General features: G+C 35.4%; 1 protein-coding gene across 1 annotated transcript in view; it reads right to left on the reverse strand.

Annotated features, from left to right (window-relative positions):
* Positions 1-1,489: 1,489 nt before the first annotated feature.
* CD200R1 (CD200 receptor 1) overlaps positions 1,490-22,422 on the reverse strand; it is a 32,494-nt gene continuing 11,561 nt past the window's right edge. Inside the window, exons 2-8 of the mRNA XM_060009889.1 lie at positions 14,601-14,684; positions 13,411-13,470; positions 8,091-8,408; positions 7,724-7,975; positions 3,903-4,008; positions 3,144-3,183; positions 1,490-2,474 (exon numbers count right to left, since the gene is read on the reverse strand). Coding sequence (XP_059865872.1) covers positions 2,334-2,474; positions 3,144-3,183; positions 3,903-4,008; positions 7,724-7,975; positions 8,091-8,408; positions 13,411-13,470; positions 14,601-14,684 — 1,001 coding nt within the window. The 3' untranslated portion in view covers positions 1,490-2,333. The remainder of the gene's footprint in view (positions 2,475-3,143; positions 3,184-3,902; positions 4,009-7,723; positions 7,976-8,090; positions 8,409-13,410; positions 13,471-14,600; positions 14,685-22,422) is intronic.

Raw genomic sequence — 22,422 nt, forward strand, 5'->3', positions numbered from 1 at the left:
GAGTTCATATGGTATTTATCTTTCTTTGTCTGACTTATTCCACTCAGCATAATGCCCTCAAAGTCCACCCATGTTGTCACAAATAGCAAGATTTCATTCTTTTTTATGGCTGAATTATAGTACATTGTGGGTATTTACCACATTTTCTTTATCCATGCATCCACCAATGGACACTTAGATTGTTTCTATGTCTTGGCTATTGTAAATAATCGATCCAGCAAAGCAGAGTAAAAGAAAAAATAAAACAGAGCTGGGGGAGGAAACATAGTAAATGAGACATGTAAAATAAGATTATAGAAATATGGCCAAATATGTAAGTAATCACAACAAATATGAATGGTTTAAATTCTCTTATTAAAAGTTTAAATTCACCTTCACACTGGTCAGAATGTCCATCATCAAAAAATCTACAAACAATAAATGCTGGAGAGGGTGTGGAGAAAAGGGAACCCTCCTACACTGTTGGTAGGAATGTAAATTGGTACAGCCTCTATGGAGAACAGTACAGAGGTTCCTTAAAAAACTAAAAATAGAATTACCATATGACCCAGCAATCCCACTCCTAGGCATATACCCACAGAAAACCATAATTCCAAAAGATACATGCACCACAATGTTCATTGCAGCACCATTTACAATAGCCAGGACATGGAAGCAGCCTAAATGTCCATCAACAGAGGAACAGATAAAGAAGATGTGGTACAAATATACACAAAATATCATGTCAGGTGTTATCATTAGTTTTACATCCAAAATAGACTAAAAATCCTTTTAAGGATAAAGCCTAGAGGAACCAAAATGTCTTCAGGGAGACAAACATATTAACAAAACAAAATAGCTGTCTTAAACATTTCAAATGGCACAATTAAAGAATGAAATGGATTTTGTTTTAATTTCTACCATGTTGAAAATTTTTAATTTTCAGTATCATTTTTTCCTGCTATGGAGTAAATAGAAATATTTTTCATAATTAAAATGTATATTTAATAATATTAAAAATGATTAATATACACATTCCCAATATTTTATTCCATAGAAAAATGTAGAAAAGGGTCATGTCATCCCATGGCTATTCCCTTAGCACATAGATCATATTTTATAAATATCCCAAGTCCTCCATAATGCATATTTAGCTGGTTATAAAAATTTGTTATTTGATAAATGCATCACAGTAAAGTGCACACCATAAAAATACACATTTCCAATTTATCACATCTGCAAAACTATTAGGCATTAAATAGCAATGCCTCTATAGAGATATAAGTTCAGAAGAAGCTAATGTCTTCACATGTCTGTCCTCCCTCTCTCCCTCCCTCCATCCCTCTCTCCCTCTCCCTCTCCCTCTCTCTCTCTCTCTCTCTCTCTCTCTCTCTCTCTCTCTTTCACACACACACACACACACAAGTATTGAAGAAAAATATAAATTCAGTTTTATTAAATAGTGAAATTCTTATTATAATCTTATATTAGCTAACAGTAGGTTGGCATTTTACAGATATTAAAATAACAGAAAAGGCACATTCAAACAGCATTGGAGGGAATGTAAATTGACACAGTTTGACATATTAGTCAATAAAAGAAATGCACAAACCCTTTGACCTGGCAATTTCACTCAAGGAAATTATCTTACAAATATATTCAAATACATACAAAGAGATATAGTCACAAGAAACATTCTATGTAGTATTGTTTATAATAGCAAAACAAACAAAGCTTAATCTAAATGTCCACCACTAGAGTTGTGGTTAATTAAATTAAATTCCATTACATACAATGGAATTTTTTGTAACCATTAGGAAGAATGAGGTAGCTCTGCTTGTGTTGATATAAAAGATCTTCAGGATATATTACATTATTAACTTTCTGTAAGTACAGAACAAAACTATGGTATGTCCCCATTTGTGTCTTGACAAGGATATGTGTATGTATATATAAATGGACATATAAGTGCACACATATACCATGCACATATAGATATGACATATGCACATAGAAATTTTCTAGAAGATTACATAAAAACTGTTGGTTAATTGTTCCTTCTGTGGAGTTACTTGAGGTAACTCAGTTTTCATCATCTACTGTATTGAACAATTTGAATATTTTATCATGAGCATGAGCTTTCTTTGTAATAATATCAGTTCTTCAAAGAACTACATAGTAACAGCTAAAATTCTAAAATTTCAAATGTATAAGGATATGAATACAAATCCTCTAGAATGTCTCTGTCTTCTAAGAATCTTTGAAAAGCTAATTTCAAAATAAGCCTTCCATTCCAGAACTCCAAGAAAATCAAAACAGTATCTGTACTATATCTTGATTCATTTGTCCTGGTGCTATACTTCAGGAACATATACAGCATGGAGACTCATCCCATCAACTTCACTTTGTAACACCTTAGACATCTTCACCCTGTTTGTAGTATCATAAAGTGGATTGTTCTTCTCTGTGTAGCTGGCATAGGGCTGCATTTCATCCTAAGAAATAACCCAAAGTTAAAATCAATTCAAAAAAGCCAGAAATCAGTAACCACCTATGTTTTTCTAACAAGGGCCCACAGCTTTAGTGTCTACCAATAGTAGTCTCTGGGCTTACATGAACATAAGAGCAAGACTTTTCTAATATTTTATCAAAAAATTATTGATTATTTAAGTCTCAGTGTGACATGATAACAGTTGTCTGAAAGTAGGAGTGGAGAAGAATGGAGTGATATGAGAAGTATTTCAGAGGAGAGTGTCAAAGACTTAGTAAGCTATTGGCTATAAGAGATTATAGAGCTGGATAGGTTTTAAGCTTGGGTAAGAGAGAAATGATGATGGTATTGAAAAAAGGAAGTCAAGAATTAGAGCTGGTTTAATGGGAGAGGAAGTACCAATTCAACTTCTCCAAAGATTACAGCCCAAATGAGGCAAACATTATGTCTTTTGTAGGATGCAGTTCTTGAAATAAAAATATGGATTTGGACTGTATATAAATAGTACTTGGTGGATAATTAACAGAATAAGTACACCTGACAGCACTGTAAAGTTAGAATTTTTGCTTTTCAACTAAAATACTAATAATGATGCAAATTACAAATTATGTGACTAGATTTTCAGACTACATAGCTTAAAAGTTTATAAATATTCTTTTTAATCTTATCTTACCTCCTCAAAAACTGAAGTATGTTCTGTTTTTTTCAATTTTCTGCAAAAATAAAAATTAGCTGGAGTGAATGTCAAAACATTATTATTCAGATTGAAAATGGAAAAACAAAACAGTATGCTATTGACAATTGTGGTTCATTTTGATAGAAGCCTTAATAAATCAGAAATGAACTACCAGAAATGAGTGAAGAATGCTGCTTGTAAGTTAATTCGTCCAAATAAGATAATTCTGGATTTTGGAAAAGGAAGTGAAATTATGCAAAGAAGTTTGATGTAATAGAATATATGTGACACCTCATATTTGGTGTATGAAATGAATCACTGTAATTCTTTTCTCAAATAGAAAATAGCATGCACTGTCTCTCCCAAGATCCTGCCCTAAGTGGGCTGTGCTTGCATGTCTAATTCACTATGCTTGCATGTCTAAGTAACCTAGAAAAATCCCCCTCGTCATTAGTGTAGTCCAAGTCTGTTATTTTCAGGACACACTTATTGATTATAAGAGAACTGAGGTTAACATCTTTTTTTAAATTTTTATTTTATATTGGACTATAGTTGATTTACAATGTTGTGTTAATTTAAGGTGTACAGCAAAGTGATTCAGTTATACATATACATATATCGATTCTTTTTTACGTTCTTTTCCCATTTAGGTTATTACAGAATATTGAGCAGAGTTCCCTTTTTACCCAGTCAATTCCATTTTTTGACTCTTTTCTAATCCAATAAAGCAGGAGAAGAGAAAGCATCAGTCAGTACCTGCAGCCACTGATTTTCAAAAGCCAAATGGATCCAACGATGACCAAGATAATAAAAATAGGGGGAACGATACGTAAAATTCTTAAGGGTGCTGATGTTTTGGCATCTGTAAATGTAGACACAAAAATGTATGATTTACTATTATTCAGCAGTAGAAAGAAATGAGCTATCAAGCCATGAAATCATTGAGGAAAATTAAAAGCATATTACTAAGTGAAAGGAACCAATCTGAAAAGGCTAAATACTGTATGATTCCAACCATATGACATTCTGGAAAATACACAACTATGGAGTAAAAAGATCAGGGGTTGTTAGAAGTTAAGGTGGAAGGAGGGATAAGTAGGTGGAACATAGAGGACTTTTATGGCAGTGAAACTACACTATATGATAGTATAACGGTGAATACATGGCATTTATACATTTGTCAAAACTCATAGAATGTGCACCTAGAATGAACCCTAATGTAAACTATGGACTTTGAGTGATAATGATGTGTTAACGTAGGGTCATTCATTATAACAAAGGTACAACCGCGGAGCGGGGGATTTAGATAGACAGGGAGACCATGCATGTGTAGGGTCAAGGGTTATATGGGAGCTCTGTACTTTCCACTCAATACTCCGTCGTCATAAAACTGCTCTAAAAAATAAAGTCTGTTTAAAAACTATATATATAGCATGGTTCAAGAATGTCTCACAATACATGAAATTCATTTCTGTGATTTTATTTGAAAACTTTTGATCCATTTATAGTTCAAATAATTGTTATAATTAAATTGTTTTATCATTTCAGACTCTTAAGTTTTCAAGACATCATCTTGTATCAGTATTTTATTGCTTTAAGGATTCATGTGGTGAATTCCTGTAAGAGAGATGTGAAATTTAGACCTCTCTGTTATAGTAATAGAGTGTTTCTCATCTCCAATATTCAGAAATAAATAGAGTTGTAAGGAAACTATTTGGATAAATAACCCTAATTCTGAAGTCACCTTTCTTCCAGGGCATTGAAACTGAAATGAATGCATGGCAGCAACTTTAAACTATTCACTGACTGCTGGCAGCAATACAAAGTTCAATCTGATCGGAGGACAAGTCAACCAAGGAATTGCCAGCTCTGAGAGGTTTTGAGACTGTGCTCCTGGTGTTTCGTGAACGCGGCTGGGGCAGCAGAGTGAGGTAAGTGGAGGCCGCATCCAGTCCCTCCACCTTCCTTCAATACTTTGTTTTTAAACATTGGATTTTTATTTGAAAAAGAAGTTTGGTTTTGCATTTTAAAATGACCACATTGTTTTGAAACCCTCTCTTTCAAACTAATGGGCTCTCTTTTATTGGAAGTGCACTAGCACAGATGAAGATCCACCCTGCGAGGAAGACATATCTGCACTGGGTGGGAGTGGACTAGAGAGTCCCTCCAGTTCTGAGATTCTATAAATATGACATCATATTGTAATACTGGGTGGTCGGACTTCATACATAACCAGTGGCAATTACTCTTCTCAGTAAATACTGCTAAACTATTAATATGTATATAAAACTTTAAGAATAGATATTAGAAAATTGTGGTTTAAACCCATGTGTTTTCCTCTTCTCCTTTCTTAACACTTACTAAAACATCAGCAGAGAATTTTTTAAACTATAGACTTGCAAAGACAAAGAGAACATGGATGAAGACAAGAGCAGATGAAAGATTTCAGCTTGTTTTTAGGGTGAAAAATGAACAGAAGAATGGCCAATAATTCAGAGTGAAATAAGTATAAACCTTAGTGAACTCCAGGAAGACTCTAGAGTAGGAAAGACCAAATATAGAGAAGGGGGAATGTAGGGAGTGAAGCGTGGAGCTAAAGTTGGAAGCTTCCTTGAAAGTCTGTATTAAGAACAGATGGGCTGCCAAGTCTCCTCCCAGCCCGTGCAACCACGTTATCATACCTTCCCCGACCAGCAGAAAACAGGAAGTGTGACCCAAAGAAGATGAACTGGAGAAACTCCAGAGTGTCAAGGATCCAGACATAATGGAGGGTGAAGATGAAGTGTCATTAAAAGAAAGTTGAGTTCTCAACAGTCATACACACACACACACACACACACACACACACACACACACACTCCCCTCTCCTCCCTGCTCCCAGAACACTGATAGTCAGGATTATCCCTCCCAGGCAAGAGACTGGAGAGTTATTTTCTGCAGAGTCTGAATAGCCTCAGAGAAAAGACCTTCAGGTACCTAAGGAAATAAGGAATCCCCAATTTTAAAACAATCACCTGTTTTCACCCTATAGAAACCTACTAGCTAACAAACCCACTCACAGATAATATAACTTCCAATCAGCTCCTTAGTGTTCACTTTTAAGTGAACGGATAGCCAAGGAGTTATGGAAAGCCTTGTATGTGGAAGATAGATTAAAACAAACAAATGTCAGGAAGGCAGAAGGAACTCAGATTACACAGACGTGGCATCAACCAGAGGACTGAGGGAAAGAGAACATCCAGGACAATAGCTGTGCAGCATGTCTCGTGACCAACCAGGCCAGATTAGAACAAGAGCATGTAAAAACTCAAGAAAGAATGTCTTCAAGGAAAAAAAAAATGGAACTGACATTACCTAACAAATCTGACCATGTGGAAAGCAGTATTAAGAGGCGTTTTCTAGGGTTTTGTTTTGTTTTGTTTTTAGTGTTAGTGATAATTAATAATAGGTACATGCATTATTAAGGAAATGAAAAAGGAAAGCAATTAAGGCCAGGAAAAACAAAAAGTTATTCAAAAATGAAAGTATGAGTTTATTTCTTGATTCAGAGCTTAACAAAACATACATGTTCAAAATAATGTAAACACTGGCTATTTAATTTAACCAAAAATTGCTATTTTACTACATATGAATGGTGAGGGAAGAGAAGGTAAAGTTAAATCCTCATCTACCATAAGAGGAAGTGGGTACACTAGGTTTAAATTTGCTATATTAAGAAATAGCAGCACAACCATGTTGTTTATAAAAACTGAGTCAATTACTAGAAGAAATACTTGAAGATCTGAAAGTACTTGTGTCTAGAGAGTTGTGTAAGAATGGAGAGGTGGGGTTGGAGAGGCAGAGAGATGGCTAACGTTTTTCATGGTAGCCCTATAGAACAACATAGACTTTAAACTATATGAGTTATGTTGATTAGAATAATATTTTTTATAACAAGAAATAAGAGTAGATGGCAGCAGAGAGTAGAGAAACTAAACTGTAATGAACCGAATCATAGATACTATTATAAGATATTAAAGAAATTTCACTGGAAGACCCTGGAGGAGAAAATTCTACCAGACTGAAAATTCATGAAGATAATTTATGAGCAACGTTATTCTTCTAATAAAATAATATTTATTTGTTTAAAATTACCCATTATCCTTCTATTAAAACCATAAATATTTACATAAAAGTACACTACACAAGCCAATTTAGTAGTACAGAAGAGAACATTAAAAGAAGAATAAATTGGGAAGTTCACTAGTGGCCTAGTGGTTAGGATTCGGGCTTTCACTACCATGGCCCAGTTCGAATCCCTGGTCCCAGAACTGAGATCCTGGAAGCTGTGCAGCATGGCCGAAAAAAAAAAAAAAAAAGAAGTAGAATAAACTGCATTTGATAATATGGCTTTTTACAATAAATTTTTGTATTATTCTTCCAGGCAATCTTTTTACTTTGAGGAGGAAAGGGAGATAAAGTGGAGGGTGGAAAGGACATCCTTGAATGAAATTTCTCTGCACACTCCTTTTTTCTTCTTAAGGTAACTCTTCTGAAAGAATGGAAAAATCAAAAACAAAACTAGAAAAATTACTAACCTTGATCCAGCTCTATGGACAGACTCTTGTTGCCAGTCAAGTGGGAGACAGAGCAGGACACATTAGGTACATGGCGGCCCTCCCAGTAGCATGTACTCTGGACGGTCACTGTGTCGTTGCCCCAATGACGTTTTTGCTCAGTGACACAATCTCCCTCTGGGGTCCAGGAGATCTGTGCAGCTGGCTTCCCTGCAACTGCCTTGCACACTGCAGTTCCATTCTCAGTTTGAACCAGGGTCACCTCAGGGGGCACTGCAGAAATGTAGGGGAAATGCTTCAGTCTTAACACATGGGACATGGAATTCGGAGATTTGTTTCAGCCCAAAATCTGGTTACCTGAAACACCACAATATATGACGTTCCTTACCTAACACTTGGAGGTGATATCCACGATGGAAATTCCCATTAGGTGTTACCATTTGACACCTGTAATACCCATCATGAGTGATGGCCACTGGATCAATCTGAAGGGCAGGATTCTCGTCAAGTCTGGAGGCCCAGGTTATTCTCTTGTCGGTGCAGTTTCCTCCCTTGGTCTCATTTGTATCACCCCTGAAGGCTCTGAAGCAGGGCAACTTGTCTCTGAGGACTATTTCCCATGTTGTTAGCAGTATACTTGTACACAGCTCAAGAGGGCAAAAGAGCACAGCCTTTGTACCCACTAGTACCGATAGTGAAGTGTTAACTGTACACACACACACACAGACACACATGCACAAATACAGAGAATAATAAGAGAAAAGCTTGATAAAGAATTTCAGTGTTAAAATTTATTCACAGCATATTACATGAAATTGTACTTGAACATTACTTAGCGAGGTCTTATTCCAGAAATATTAGACTTACGTAAGAAATTAACATTCATGAAGTATACATAAAGTATTAAACCCATCCAAAGATTAACCAACTTCCTCCAGTATTATGCATCATTAGGAAAACAACATGAATTATATATGTGACAAAATTGTTTAAAGTGTTATGAAATTAATTCAGGAGATTTGATCTATAAGACAAACAGATGAGAATGCAGAATCTAAGTTAAAAGACAAAGGCAGTTTTCTAAATCTAATCTTTTGGCTTCAGAGACTATTAGATTGATCATACAACTCATGCTCCTCAGGGGGAAAAAAATGGAATAATTAGTGATGTGGTTTTCTCCTCTTAAGTTTTGATGAAAGTGAAAAATCAGTAACATCAGAACTAAACACCTATCCTTAAGGGTGGCAATTCAGACAAACATAAATGTGGAAAGATATGGTACTTTCATTAAAAATAGCTAAGATGGCAATCAGGCTGAACAAGGTGGAAATTATTTTGTTTAATTTTTATTCAGTGAATCACAAAATCAGTTAAATCAACAGATTTTATTTATTTATTTATGTAAAGAATAAAAATTTCCTTTATTCTTCCTAACACCTCAGATGTACTTCCTAACTCTACAAAACAATGAGAAGCACTTGCTCTGTCTTTCAGATGTAAATATGCACATTTAAGTATGTATTTACATACAAACATGCATATTTTAATTTATATATATATATATAAATTGAGATGTATATTGCATATCATACTGTGTATATTGTCCTAAGTCTTTTTCTTTTTTGTTGATATATAATAGACCTATCACCATATCAGTATATCTACATCGATGTCACTCTTTTTTTTATTAATTAATTTGTATTGGAGTGTAGTTGCTTTACAATGCTGTGTTAGGAAAACTGGACAGCTACATGTACAAGAATGAAATTAGAACACTCCCTAACACCATACACAAAAATAAACTCAAAGTGGATTAAAGACCTAAATGTAAGGCCAGACACTATCAAACTCTTAGAGGAAAACATACGAAGAACACTCTTTGCATAAATCGCAGCAAGATCTTTTTTGATCCACCTTCTAGGGTAGTGGAAATAAAAACAAAAATAAACCAGTGGGACCTAATTAAACTTAAAAGCTTTTGCACCACAAAGGAAACCATAAACAAGACAAATAAACGACCCTCAGAATGGGAGAAAATATTTGCAAATGAAGCAACTGACAAAGGATTAATCTCCAAACATACAAGAAGCTCATGCAGCTCAACATCAAAAAAACAAACAACCCAATCCAAAAATGGGCGGAAGACCTGAACAGATATTTCTTCAAAGAAGACATACAGATGGCCGACAAACACATGAAAAGGTACTCAACATCACTAATTATTAGAGAAATGCAAATCAAAACTACAATGAGGTATCACTTCACACCGGTCAGAATGTCCATCATCAAAAAATCTACAAACAGTAAATGGTGGAGAGGGTGTGGAGACAAGAGAACCCTCTTACACTGTTGGTGGGAATGAAAACTGATACAGCCACTATGGAAAATAATATGGAGCTTCCTTAAAAAACTAAAAATAGGGCTCCCCTGGTGGCGCAGTGGTTGAGAGTCCGCCTGCCGATGCAGGGGACACGGGTTCGTGCCCCAGTCTGGGAGGATCCCATGTGCTGCAGAGCGGCTGGGCCCGTGAGCCATGGCCGCTGAGCCTGCGCGTCCGGAGCCTTTGCTCCGCAACGGGAGAGGCCACAGCAGTGAGATGCCCGCGTACCGCAAAAAAAAAAAAAAAAAAAAAAAAAAAAAAACTAAAAATAGAGCTACCATATGACCCAGCAATCCCACTACTGAGCATATAGCCAGAGAAAACCATAATTCAAAAAGACACATGCACCCCAATGTTCATAGCAGCACTATTTACAATAGCCAGGACATGGAAGCAGCCTAAATGTCCATAAACAGAGGAATGGATAAAGAAGATGTGGTACATATATACAATTGATATTACTCAGCCATAAAAAGGAACAAAATTGAGTCATTTGTGGAGATGTGGGTGGACCTAGAGAGTGTCATACAGAGTGAAGTAAGTCAGAAAGAGAAAAATAAATATCATATATTAATGCATATATGTGGAATCTAGAAAAATGGTATAGATGACCTTATTTGCAAAGCAGAAATAGAGATACAGACATAGAGAACAAATGTATGGATACCAAGGGGGAAAGGGGTGGGGTGGGAGGAATTGGGAGATTGGGATTGACACATATATACTATCGATACCATGTATAAAATAGACAGCTGATGGGAACATATTGTAAAGCACAGGGAACTCTACTTAATGCACTGTGGTGTCCTAAATGGGAGGGAAATCCAAAAGGGAGGGGATATATGTATATGTATGGCTGATTCATTTTGATGTACAGTAGAAGCTAACACAACATTGTAAAGCAACTATACTCCACTAAAAATTAACCAATAAATAAACAAACAGATTTTTAAATAATCTGTAATTTCTTTAGTTCAACCACCTCACAAAAATGAAAAATGATGATGCCAAGTGGTAAGAGATGCTTAGAAGTATTCTTCTAGAAAAAAAGTACTATAGTATATAAATACAAATCAATGCAAAAACAAGGATTAGTTTCCTCTGTAAATTTTCTATAAAAAGGATTTTATTGCAAGCATGTAATAGTATCAAATATGGCCTTTCAATGAGTTCCCCTTCCTTCCTATTCATTCACACATATACTCCCTGACAGTTTGCTGTGAACCTTGCTCACAGATTTTGTTTCCATACATTCAATAACATTATCAGGATTAAATATAGCATTGACCTATTTTTCCATATTTTAAAGTACAAATTAAGACCGGCAAGCATCTCCTAATGTAGAAGCTCACGCTTTCCCATAAGCTGACATGTGTACCTGACAGAAAGGGGTTTGCTGACAGGTGATTAGGTGTATCTGTCACAAGTCACCTGTAACGAAGGAGAGCGTCATTGATTTCATCAGTTTAACATAAACAGAACCAGCTGTGGTATGGCAAAATTTTTACGTGGATGAAGCTTATTTTTTCTAAACTTTGCATTTAACATTTCTTCTATCCTCTTTTGGTGTCATCTGCCCCCTCTGTGATGTACTCAAGCCTTTGCATTTCATGGCCAAATAAAGATCATATTACTAGATGAAGAGGGAGGATTTTAATGCAGATCTAAGAGGGCAGGTAAATCCATGCTCTTTCCATCACTCCAAGTGTCATCCCCTCATAGCAAGAAACTCCAATTTGGCAAAGGCTTGGAGAGAAGCAAGAACATGGCTTGTTAGAGAACTGCTAGAGGTTGGGTGTGGGAAGCATATATGTGCATAAGGGAATCGGGATTAAGATAAAACCAGAAAAATAAGAGACTGGCGAGATAGCAAGTTGTGAATGTCCTGTTGTTCTTGGGATTTGGAAGTTTAGCTTATAAGCAATATAAGGCTTTAATATTTAACCTCAATATCTGACTCATTTTTGTAAAAGAAAGTTCTTGCTAATCAAATAAACATGTATTTGAACAGGGGCACAGTATCCGAAGAAGTAACTCTAATGGTGAGGATTCCAAGCACTGCAGATATTCTCTGTTCTTTCACCTTCCTCCATTCTATAAACTTCAGTCAATCACCCTACACCTATAATGATAGTTCTTATGTTAGTGTTATTTTTTCACCCTTTCTTCATCCTCTTCTTTCCTTTTTCATACCTGTTGTGATAAGTTACACAATGGCCGATACCTCTACAACACTCAGTGGGTTTGGCACCTGTCTGACAGATATATTCTCCATATGCTCCTGTGATCAGCTAGGGTGATTTCACTTCTTGCTTCACTGAGAAGATAGTAGATTCTCATCTCTGCTCCCAAACCAGCAGTCACATCCCATCTTTTCTGCATCCTTTGCCTACAAATATCTTCCAGTCTCATCTAGCCTTATGCACACTGACAAATCCTCATTGGCTTTGGGGCATTTCCTTTCTTTTCTCACAACCATAACCTAGATTAAGTCCTCGTTGCCATGTACCTGGATTGCTGCAAAGGCCTCCTAACTTCTGTCTCTGTCTCAAAACCCTTCTCCTTTCAGTTCATACCTTACACTGCAGCCAGTACATCATTCTGTAACACAGATGTGGTTCCCTCAACTCTAAAACCCTCCAGAGATCTCTCACTGCCTGAAGAATAAGTTCAAATGTCTTCGTATTGGCTTTGAAAGCCCTCTTTTTCACATTGACTCACTTTGCAATCTTATCACCCACTACATTCCCCCAAACTGCAGAAAAAAACACCAAGCACAATTCCATTTCTATGTCATTTCTCACATCGTTTTCACTCTCTAAGGTGCCCTACACGATGCTCTTTTTCTATTAAAGTACTCTACCTTTAAGACCTGATTCACATGCTACCTCATCTGTGAGGCCTTCTCTAAGCCTTGGTGCTTAATCACCCCCTCTGTAAACTCCTGGTACACTCGATGTGAGTGCTTCCCTCCTCTGCCTGTGTGATAACTGTGCTCCTGTCAGGGTTCCCCCACAAAACTGAGCTCCCTGGGGGCTCTCTGATAGTCTTGCTCATCTTTATGTTCCCCACAAAGCCCAGCACAGTGCCTGATAGAGAAAGCTCCACAGTCTTCCAGTGGAATTGAGCTGTTTTAGGGGAAGATGGGTGAGGTCGTTCAGGTCCCTCATCCCACAGCATTCAGATCACCATATTCTTCAACTGGGCACAAGGCTGGACTTGGTCCAGACCATCGACTATGTTTCTAAGGAAGCTCAACATTCCACGCTTCAGTGCTGGCTTCAAAAACAAACAAACAAACAAACAAAAACCAAAAACAGCATACTACCTTCTGCAGGAGGTGTTACAGTGCTCTCCTTTCTGTCCATAGATGAAGTAATTGTTGAAGCTAGAAAATATTCAGAGGAAAGTAGGTGAAATCAATTTTAGATATTTAAATGGAGTGGAAACCATTATTTCTCCACAAGAGCTTGTATACAACATGATAGAAAATCAACGAACCATAACTAAAATTACACAAAAATCCTTGAAAAAGAGAATTAGAAGCTGTTCCATCACTATATGGAAACATTATATGTGAAACATTATATGTGAAACATTATATATGTGAACATTTGAAAATTACATTTATAAGCTGTTAATCAATGATTCCCCATTTATGTGACACCTCATTTTATACGTAAAACTATTCTGTACAAGGTAACGCAGCCTCCACCCATTCCGTAGTCATAATGGATTCGTCCATCATGGGCACCTCACATGAGTTGGGCTGATGATAGTCCTTCTTCCAGATGCCACACCCAGATTAAAATGGTCTGGTCCAGTGGTAGGCACCTCACCCAGCAGGACAAATCAGAGTACTTTCTCAAGAATTTTGAAACCAGAATTGAGAAGAATAGTTCATCCGTCTTTCTCCCCCATTTTTCTACTGTGACGGTTAATTTTATGTGACAACTTGGCTAGGACACAGTACCCAGGTACCTGGTCAAACATTATTTGAGATTTTTCTGTGAAGTTACTTTCTATCAGTAGACTTTGAGTAAAGTAAATTACCCTCCATAATGTAGATGGGCCTTATCCAATCAGTTGAAGGTTTTAATAGAAAAAGACTAACCTTCTGGGAAAGGGAATTCTGCCAGCAGTCTGCCTTCAGACTCAGACTGCAACTCTTCCCTGGGTCTCTAGCCTGCTGGCCTACCCTGCATATTTTGGACTTGCCAAACCTCTGCAATCGTGTGAGCCGATTCCTTAAAGTAACACAACCTCTCTCTCTCTCTCTCTCTCTCTCTCTCTATCTATCTATCTAGCTATCTATCTCTATGTCTATCTCTATTTATCTCTCTCTGAATCTCTCTCTACAGGATGTATGCCCAACACACATGTACATCCTGTTCTGTTTCTCTCAGGAACCCTGACTAATACACCTACCTTGGGGTTAAAAAGTAAAACTATACATAAAAACTATACAAGCATCAAGTATTCTTCTATTAGAATTTATCATTAAAAGGTGAGCATTACCCCAACTGTAATTGTCCTTGACCATCTGCTGCATTAATGAGTTGTTTGATGTAACAAGATCTTCCATTACTGCGCTTATGCATTCTGAAAAGGCATATGAAGTAAAGAGAGGAATATGCATTAGTATTTCTGACTCCTACCTAAAATCACATTTTTTCACATCCTTTGGGCTATTTTAGGGTTGCAGTTGCCAATAAATACATCAATTATGACAGGCAAGCAAAAGTCTCATAAAAAATTTGTCTCAGTATGAACTTTTGAATTGATCTTCCTACCTGTTTGGCATACCCCTACTTTCAGTCCAGAGTGCCCCTTACCACCCTCCTGTCTTTATATTCAAGTCAAAGTATTTCTTCTCCCAGGCTTATATGCATTTAATCTATCTCCAATTGTGAAAAAGTGTTTTACTATCTGGTACAGATTTTTCAGGCACCAGTGATGAGGTAGAAGAAGTTTAGAAGTGATGTGTTGGTTGGATGCTGGTATAGAGCAAAAAAAGGAGCTTCCTAAATGTTGTTGAGATAACATCGTATAGACAGCTGTCTATTAAGTTCAAATTTTATAAGGTGAGCTCTAAGTGAGAATAAGCATTTTTAGGGTATCAACTCCTGGCAAATACTCACTAGGCATAGAGACATCAGAATAAACAATAGCTTCTTCCCTCCATGAGCCTAAGGTCCAGGCGAGAAATTAGCTATGTAAACAATAATAACATAAAGTTGTTGGTATGATGATAGCAGTATACATAATGTCCAGAAGATAAAAAGAAGAGATGTTTCATTCTAAGAGTGCAGTAGTAAGAGATTAGGAAAGACTCTACAATAGATAATATTTGAGCTGGATCTTAGAAGATCAGTTTTCCAGGAAGGTAGAAGGAAAAAGAAAATTGCACGAAGAATGACATTTAGAAGAAGGCATGAAGCCACGGGATTTTCAAAGAACTACACATTATGTATTATATTGCCATTATGTGAGAAAAACTGGATGTGTGATTAGAATTGAGGCTGGATATTGGCGGGCTCTAACTGTGGAAGACACAACACTCCTAAAAGTTTTCACAAGGAAATGATACACTTCTAATGCACCTACAATGGATATATCTGTCCAGCAAAGAGAAACATTTTACAGTAAAATTCAGTGCACAGTGTTTTTCTGGAGAAATTTTGAATGCACTACTTCTCTTAGCTACCATTTTCTTTTACAAAACATTGATAAATAATAATTTTTGAAAGTTAGAAACAGATTTTTGGTAATTTGCACATGTTATTCATTTTAGTCTCTCCACATGGACAGGTGTTATCATCCTCATTTTAGAGATGAAGAAATATAGATACACAGTGATGAAGCAATTTGGCCAAGGCCACCCAACTTTTAAGCTGCTCCAATTGCCCAGTTATTTTCATGCGAGTAGTTCTTCCTGCAGTGAGTAGGAACGAAGGGTCGGATCCTAAGAAATACACCAGGATAAATACACTGCCCAAATTAACCCAAATTGAGGGAGTTGGAGAAGGTAGTCCAAGCCATGTTTCTGTAGAAATACTGATAGACAACCGTCTGGAAGAGCACATCAAAAGGCAAGTCCATAAAATCAGGATTATAATGGCACATGGATACAAGCATTATGAATGCTGGATATGAATGGGAATAGTTAAGCTAAGGAGGAAGATTGGAGACAATTGCCAAAATTCATGGGCCAAACCCACCACTCCCTCACAAGATTGTAAGCTCCAGGAGGGCAGGGATTTTCATGTATGTTGTTCATTCTTCATCCTCAGTGCTTAAAAGAGTGATTTGCGCAGCTCCCTGGCAGGTGGCTGGCTCAAGGTGGGTTAAAAATAAAGGTCAACAACCCTATAGCAAGCTGGACTAAAGATATGGACAGTTAGTTTACAGAAAAAGAAGTATACATGTCTCTTAGTCATTTAAAAGAAGCACAGCATCATTTATGGTAAAAGAAAGGCAAATTAAAACTATGCAGAAATGCCATTTCTCACCAATAAGATAGTCAAAACCCAAAAGTTTGACAACATACTCTGTTTGCACAACTGTAGAGAGAGAGGCATGCCAATATACTGCTGGTGGGAATGTAAAATGTTCCCGATTCGATAATGGAAAATATGACAGTAAATAGCAAAGTTACATATGCATTTTCCTTTTGACGCAGCCATATCACTTCTCAGAATCTATCCCAAAGATATGCAGGCAACAGTATGAAAAAATATATATACAGAAGACTCATCATTACAACATTGTAATAGCAAGACTTTTAGAAATAACCCAAATAGCCACCCGTAAGGAACTAGTTGTCTAAATTATGGGACATCCACAAAATGAAGTATAATGAAACTCCTAAAAAGGATGAGAGATATCTTTATATTACTATTATAGAGTGATCTCCAGGGCATATTGTTAATGAAAGAAGAGGCACAGATAAAAGTGTATGCAGTATCACATTTTGTGATATGCAGCTAAAGCAATGCTTACAGAAAAATTAATAGCTTTAAATATTAATTACAAAATAAGAAATATCTAAAATCCACTTAAAGAAGCTAAAAACAAGAGAGAAAGAAGAAAATAATAAAAGGAAGAGCAGAAATCAACAAAACAGAAAACAAGCAAAATCAAAAGCTGGTTCTTTGGGAGTTCCCTGGTGGTCCTGTGGTTAGGACTCGGTGCTTTCACAACCGGGGGCCGGATTCAGTCCGTGGTTGGGGAACTGAGATCCTGCAAGCCATGGTGTGACCAAAAAAAAAAAAAAAAAAGCTGGTTCTTTGAAAAGTTCTTCAATATTTATAAACCAATAGCCATATTTATCAAGAAAAAAACAGAACACAAATATCAGGAATGAAAGAAGGGACGTTAACATAGACACTACATTCATGAAAAGAATAACAAGCAAATATTAACTATGCTAATCAAATTCAGTAACAGATGAGATGGACAAGTTCATTGAAAGACACAGCTTTCAAACCTCATTTGGGATTAAACTGATAATCTGAAGAGCCTTATACTTATTAAAGAAATTAAATTTGTTGATAAAAATCTTCCCATTAGATTGGCTACACTGACAAATTTAAGCAAACATTTAATAAAGTAATACCAGTTCTACACACAAACCCCCTTCAGAAAACACACAAGGAGGGAACACTTCCCTCCTCATTTTATGAGTGTAGAATACACTGTTCACCAAAACCAGGCAAACACATTACAAATAAGAAGAACGATGGAGCAGTAACCCTTATAAACTTTAAGACAAAAAAAATTTTCACAAAGTATTAGCAAATCAAATCTAGCACTTGTAATACAACATGATCATATAAGGTTTCTCTCAAGAATGCATGTTGATTGAATACTCAAAAATCAATGAAATTGACCACATTAACATAATAAGGGAGAAAAAACATGATCATTTCAGCAGATGTAGAACAAGCGTTTGACAGAACTCACCACTCATTCATGATTTTTAAAACTCTAGGAATAGAAATAAACTTCCTCAAACAGTTAAAGAGCATCTATGAAAATCCTATAGCTAACATCATACTAATAATGAAATATTTCCCCTCTAAAATCAAGAACAAAGCAAGAATTTCTGTTCTTACTTCTTTTTAATTTTGTACTACAGGTTCTAGCGATTGCAATAAAGCAAGAGGAAAAAAAGGCATATAGATCAGAAACAGAAACGTAAAACTGTCTTTATTTGCAGATGACATGATTGTTAGAAATCTATAAAACAGCTCCTAGAATTAATTGAAATTAGCAAGGTCATAGTATTAAAATGCTAATAATGTTTTAAAACAATTATATTTTTGTATACTAGCAACACATAATTAGAAAATAAAATTTTTACATCAATTCTATTTATAGTAATGCAAAAGAAAAAACTTAGGAATAAATTTAACAAAAGATGCACAAGGCTTATACACTGAAAACTACAAAATATATTACTAAGATAAATTAAAGAATACCTGTATAGATGGAGATAAATACCTTGTTCTTGGATGGAAAGACTCAAGAGGTCAACTCAAATTGGTCTACAGATTCAACACAGTCTTAATTAAAATCTAGTAGCCTTTTCTGTGAAAATTAAGAAGCTGAAATATTTATGGGAGTGCAAACCTAGAATAGCCAAAGCAACAGTTAATAAATGAATAAGACTGGGAGACTCATATTACCTAATTTCAAGCTTTACTCTGAAGCTGCACTGATCAAGGCAGTCTGGCATTGGCTAAAGGATAGGCACATACTTCAATAGAGCGGAATAGAGAGTCTGGAAATAAACTCACACATTTGTGGTCTATTGATTATCACCAAAAATGTTAAGGCAATTTAAAAGGAAAAGAAAAGTCTTTTATACAACAGGTGGTGGAACAGCTAGATATCCGTATGTAAGACGAAAAAAAAACTTTAACCACTACTTAATAACATATACAAAAAATTACCTTAAATTTGATTATTGACTTAAATGTAAAAAGCTGAGACTGTAGTACTTCTAGAAGAAAGCATAGGAGATAATCTCTGTGACTTTGGCATATACAAAGATTTCTTATAATACAAAATAACAAACCATGAAATAAAATTTGATAAACTGGACATTATCAAAATTTAAAACTTTTGGTCTTTGTAAAAGAACATTAAGAAAATGAAAAGGGAAACCACAGATTAGGAGAAAGTATTTATAATACAGGTATTTAACAAAAGACTGCTATGTAGAATATGTGAAGAACTTTTACAATTCAATAATTCTAAAATTCAATATTAAAAAACAGGCAAATGACTTGAACAGACACTTCACCAATAATATATTCAAATTGCCAATAAATACACAAAAAGATGTTCAACATTAGTAATCGTAGAGGAAATACAGACTTAAATCACAGTGAGATAATGATTACACACCTATAAGTATGGCTAAAGTTAAAGAGACTGATAATATATATTGGCAAGAATGTGAAGCAGTTGGAACACTCACACATTATAAATGGGAATGTAAAAAAGTATAACTGCACTAGAAAATTTCTGGCAGTTTTTTCAAAAGTCAAACATATGCCCATTTATAACCTCACCATTCCAATCCTAAGTATTTACCCAGGAGAAATAAAAACATATGTCCACACAAAGACTTGTGCATGAATGTTCATAGCAGCTTTATTCACAAATAACCAGAAGCTAGAAACAACCCAAATGCCAGTCAGCAAATAGATAAATTAGTTAGCCATACAATGGGATACTATTCAGCAATGAAAAGGAATACACACAACATTGATGAATCTCAAAATCATTCCCTTGAGTGAAATAAGGCAGACACAAAAGAGTACACTACGCACTACACAAAAGAGTACTACTAATGTAAAATGCTAACTAATTTATGGTGACAAACGGCAGATCAGTGGTTGCCTGAAGATATGGGAATGAAGACAAGGATGGACTACCAATATACATGGAGGAATATTTTGGGAATGATAGAAATGTTTTGTATCTTGTTTGCGATGATGATCACAGATATATACAACTGTCAAACCTCATCATAATGTACCTTTTAAACGGACACAGTTAATTGTACATAAATTATCCCTAGAGTTAATTTAAAATAATATCAGAAACATCAGGTTGTAACATACATAATATTAGAACATGCTTCTACACAAATAAACATAAAAGAAAATACAAATGAAAAACCTTGGCACTGAAAATACTGTTTAAAAAAAACCCTTTTCCATCTAAGTCAAAATCATCAGTAGAAGTAAGATGTTTTGTGATTTGACTACTAACGAAACCTCTTAGTCACTTTGAGCACTCACTTTGAGTTTTCTTTCCCAAATCGTCCTTGTCATATGCCTGAGCAAGCATATACCACCCACACAGTAGACACTGTATAGGCATTGACTGTGCAAACCCATACTCCAAAGGCTTCCTCCAGTGAGTGAAAAAGCCTCTCAGAAACAGCACGTGGTTTTTTTGTGCTACTTAACAGTTTTTATCTATTGTAAAATCCTGTGCTCTGCTGGGCTCTACTGACTAAAAAAGTTAGAGATAGGCATTTCTGATAATTTCACCATTCTCGATAAAAACCTCTGATTCAGTAACTGTTATTAACCAAAATAGAACATGGATTATGCCATACTTAAATAGTCAGTATAGTGCCTTAGATTATTATTTCTAATGTATGAAGATGGAAAACAAAAAATTAAAGATTTTTCTGCCCTTTCATTCATTGGCAAGGTTTTGGGAGAATACAAACAAGCAGTAAAGAGTCTGATCAAATGAATTTTAAGCTAAAAGAATTCTAAAATTGAAGCAAAACTGTAGCTTAAAGTATCTGGCTATGCTCTAATAAAATTACCATATAGCTGTAAAAGAGAATAATGTAGAATAGCTTTATTTTTACGTTTCTTCTGATATTTCTCTCCAAAACTTGAGGCTTCTATGCTAGTATTGAACTAATTAGAAGTCATTCTTATTGCTTATTATGGTCTTTGCATCTTGTCATCTTTATTGTTATTTAACATTTAATGAACTTACTATCAACTCTTTTAGAAAAGGAACATAGAATACAAATATATTGAATATATTTCAATACACTGAAGTCTGTGAGAATATTCTGATATTTTACACAAGGAAAATATTTGGTGTTTCAAGCTCTCAGACTTCAAAACTCTGCAAGTTATCATAATAAATACAGAACTGGACGATTTTGGATTAAGCAGTGGCAGGAAAATATGAGGGATATGAGTTTTACTTCTTACTGTGCTTCTTCCCTGAATCATTATAAATAATTAAATGAATTTATTTACTCTAGTTCTCTCCTCTGCAAAACACAGACTGTCATCCTTACTTAATAAATAAGGAATAACTAGTGAAAGGTATCCAATGAACATTACAAACTGAGGTTTTAAACCCAGTAAAAAGGAAACCGTACATCTCTCCTAAAGATTCAAGTTTCATTTAAAATAAATGCAACTCTGAGACTGAGATCTTAATCACACAAAGAAAATTAAAATTACATTGCCAGAAGAAGTTTATTTAGCTATACTGAGCACATAACTTTTTCTAATCACCAGTATGGTGAAGTAAATACAGTATAGAAAACTTTACTATAACTTTTTGGCTGCAGAAAGCTTAAAATATCAAGCTTAACATTTTAGTTAGTATGTTTGTACTGTTATATAAAACTGCATATTGTGGATATAGGTTAGACATAAAAGTATTATTTCCCAACAGTTTTTAGAGTTATGAATGGATTCAAGCAAGAAGAGACATTGTTTTCTTCAGAGGTCCTGAAAATAAGATGAATTGTCATCCAAATAGTCTAATTCTATTTCTGCTTCTAATGCAATGATTTTCATGTTGGAAACTAGTGGAAGTCCATGATAATTGACCAGAAAATCCATAAACTTTGTAACTTTGGGGGAAGGGATCCTAATTTACAATTTTTTTTTCTGATATATAATTTAAGAGTACTCCCACCCCTGTAAGAATAATTGAAAGCATAGCCAATTTCCCCCCAATTTTATTTTCTAAATAGCAAGCAGGAATGGTTGGAATAACAGACTCATGTGATCTTTTTCTCTACTAAAGCTACCTGAAAAGTAATGCACTAATTTTACAAGAAATTTTGGAAGAAAGGAAATAGGTTTCTTTCTGCCTTCTTTCACTAGTTTTCATTGAGATGGTATCTTAGTGACCACCTATCACATATATAAGAGCTTTTGGACTGGTGGAGGGAAACTGGAAGCTGCATTAATAATATTTATTTATTCAGTTACAATAGCTAGGCACTCAATAAATGCCCATTTATCATGGAGCTTTCAGTCTAATGGGGACA

Source organism: Delphinus delphis, chromosome 4 (assembly GCF_949987515.2).
Source record: "Delphinus delphis chromosome 4, mDelDel1.2, whole genome shotgun sequence".
In the NCBI taxonomy this organism is placed as follows: domain Eukaryota; kingdom Metazoa; phylum Chordata; class Mammalia; order Artiodactyla; family Delphinidae; genus Delphinus; species Delphinus delphis.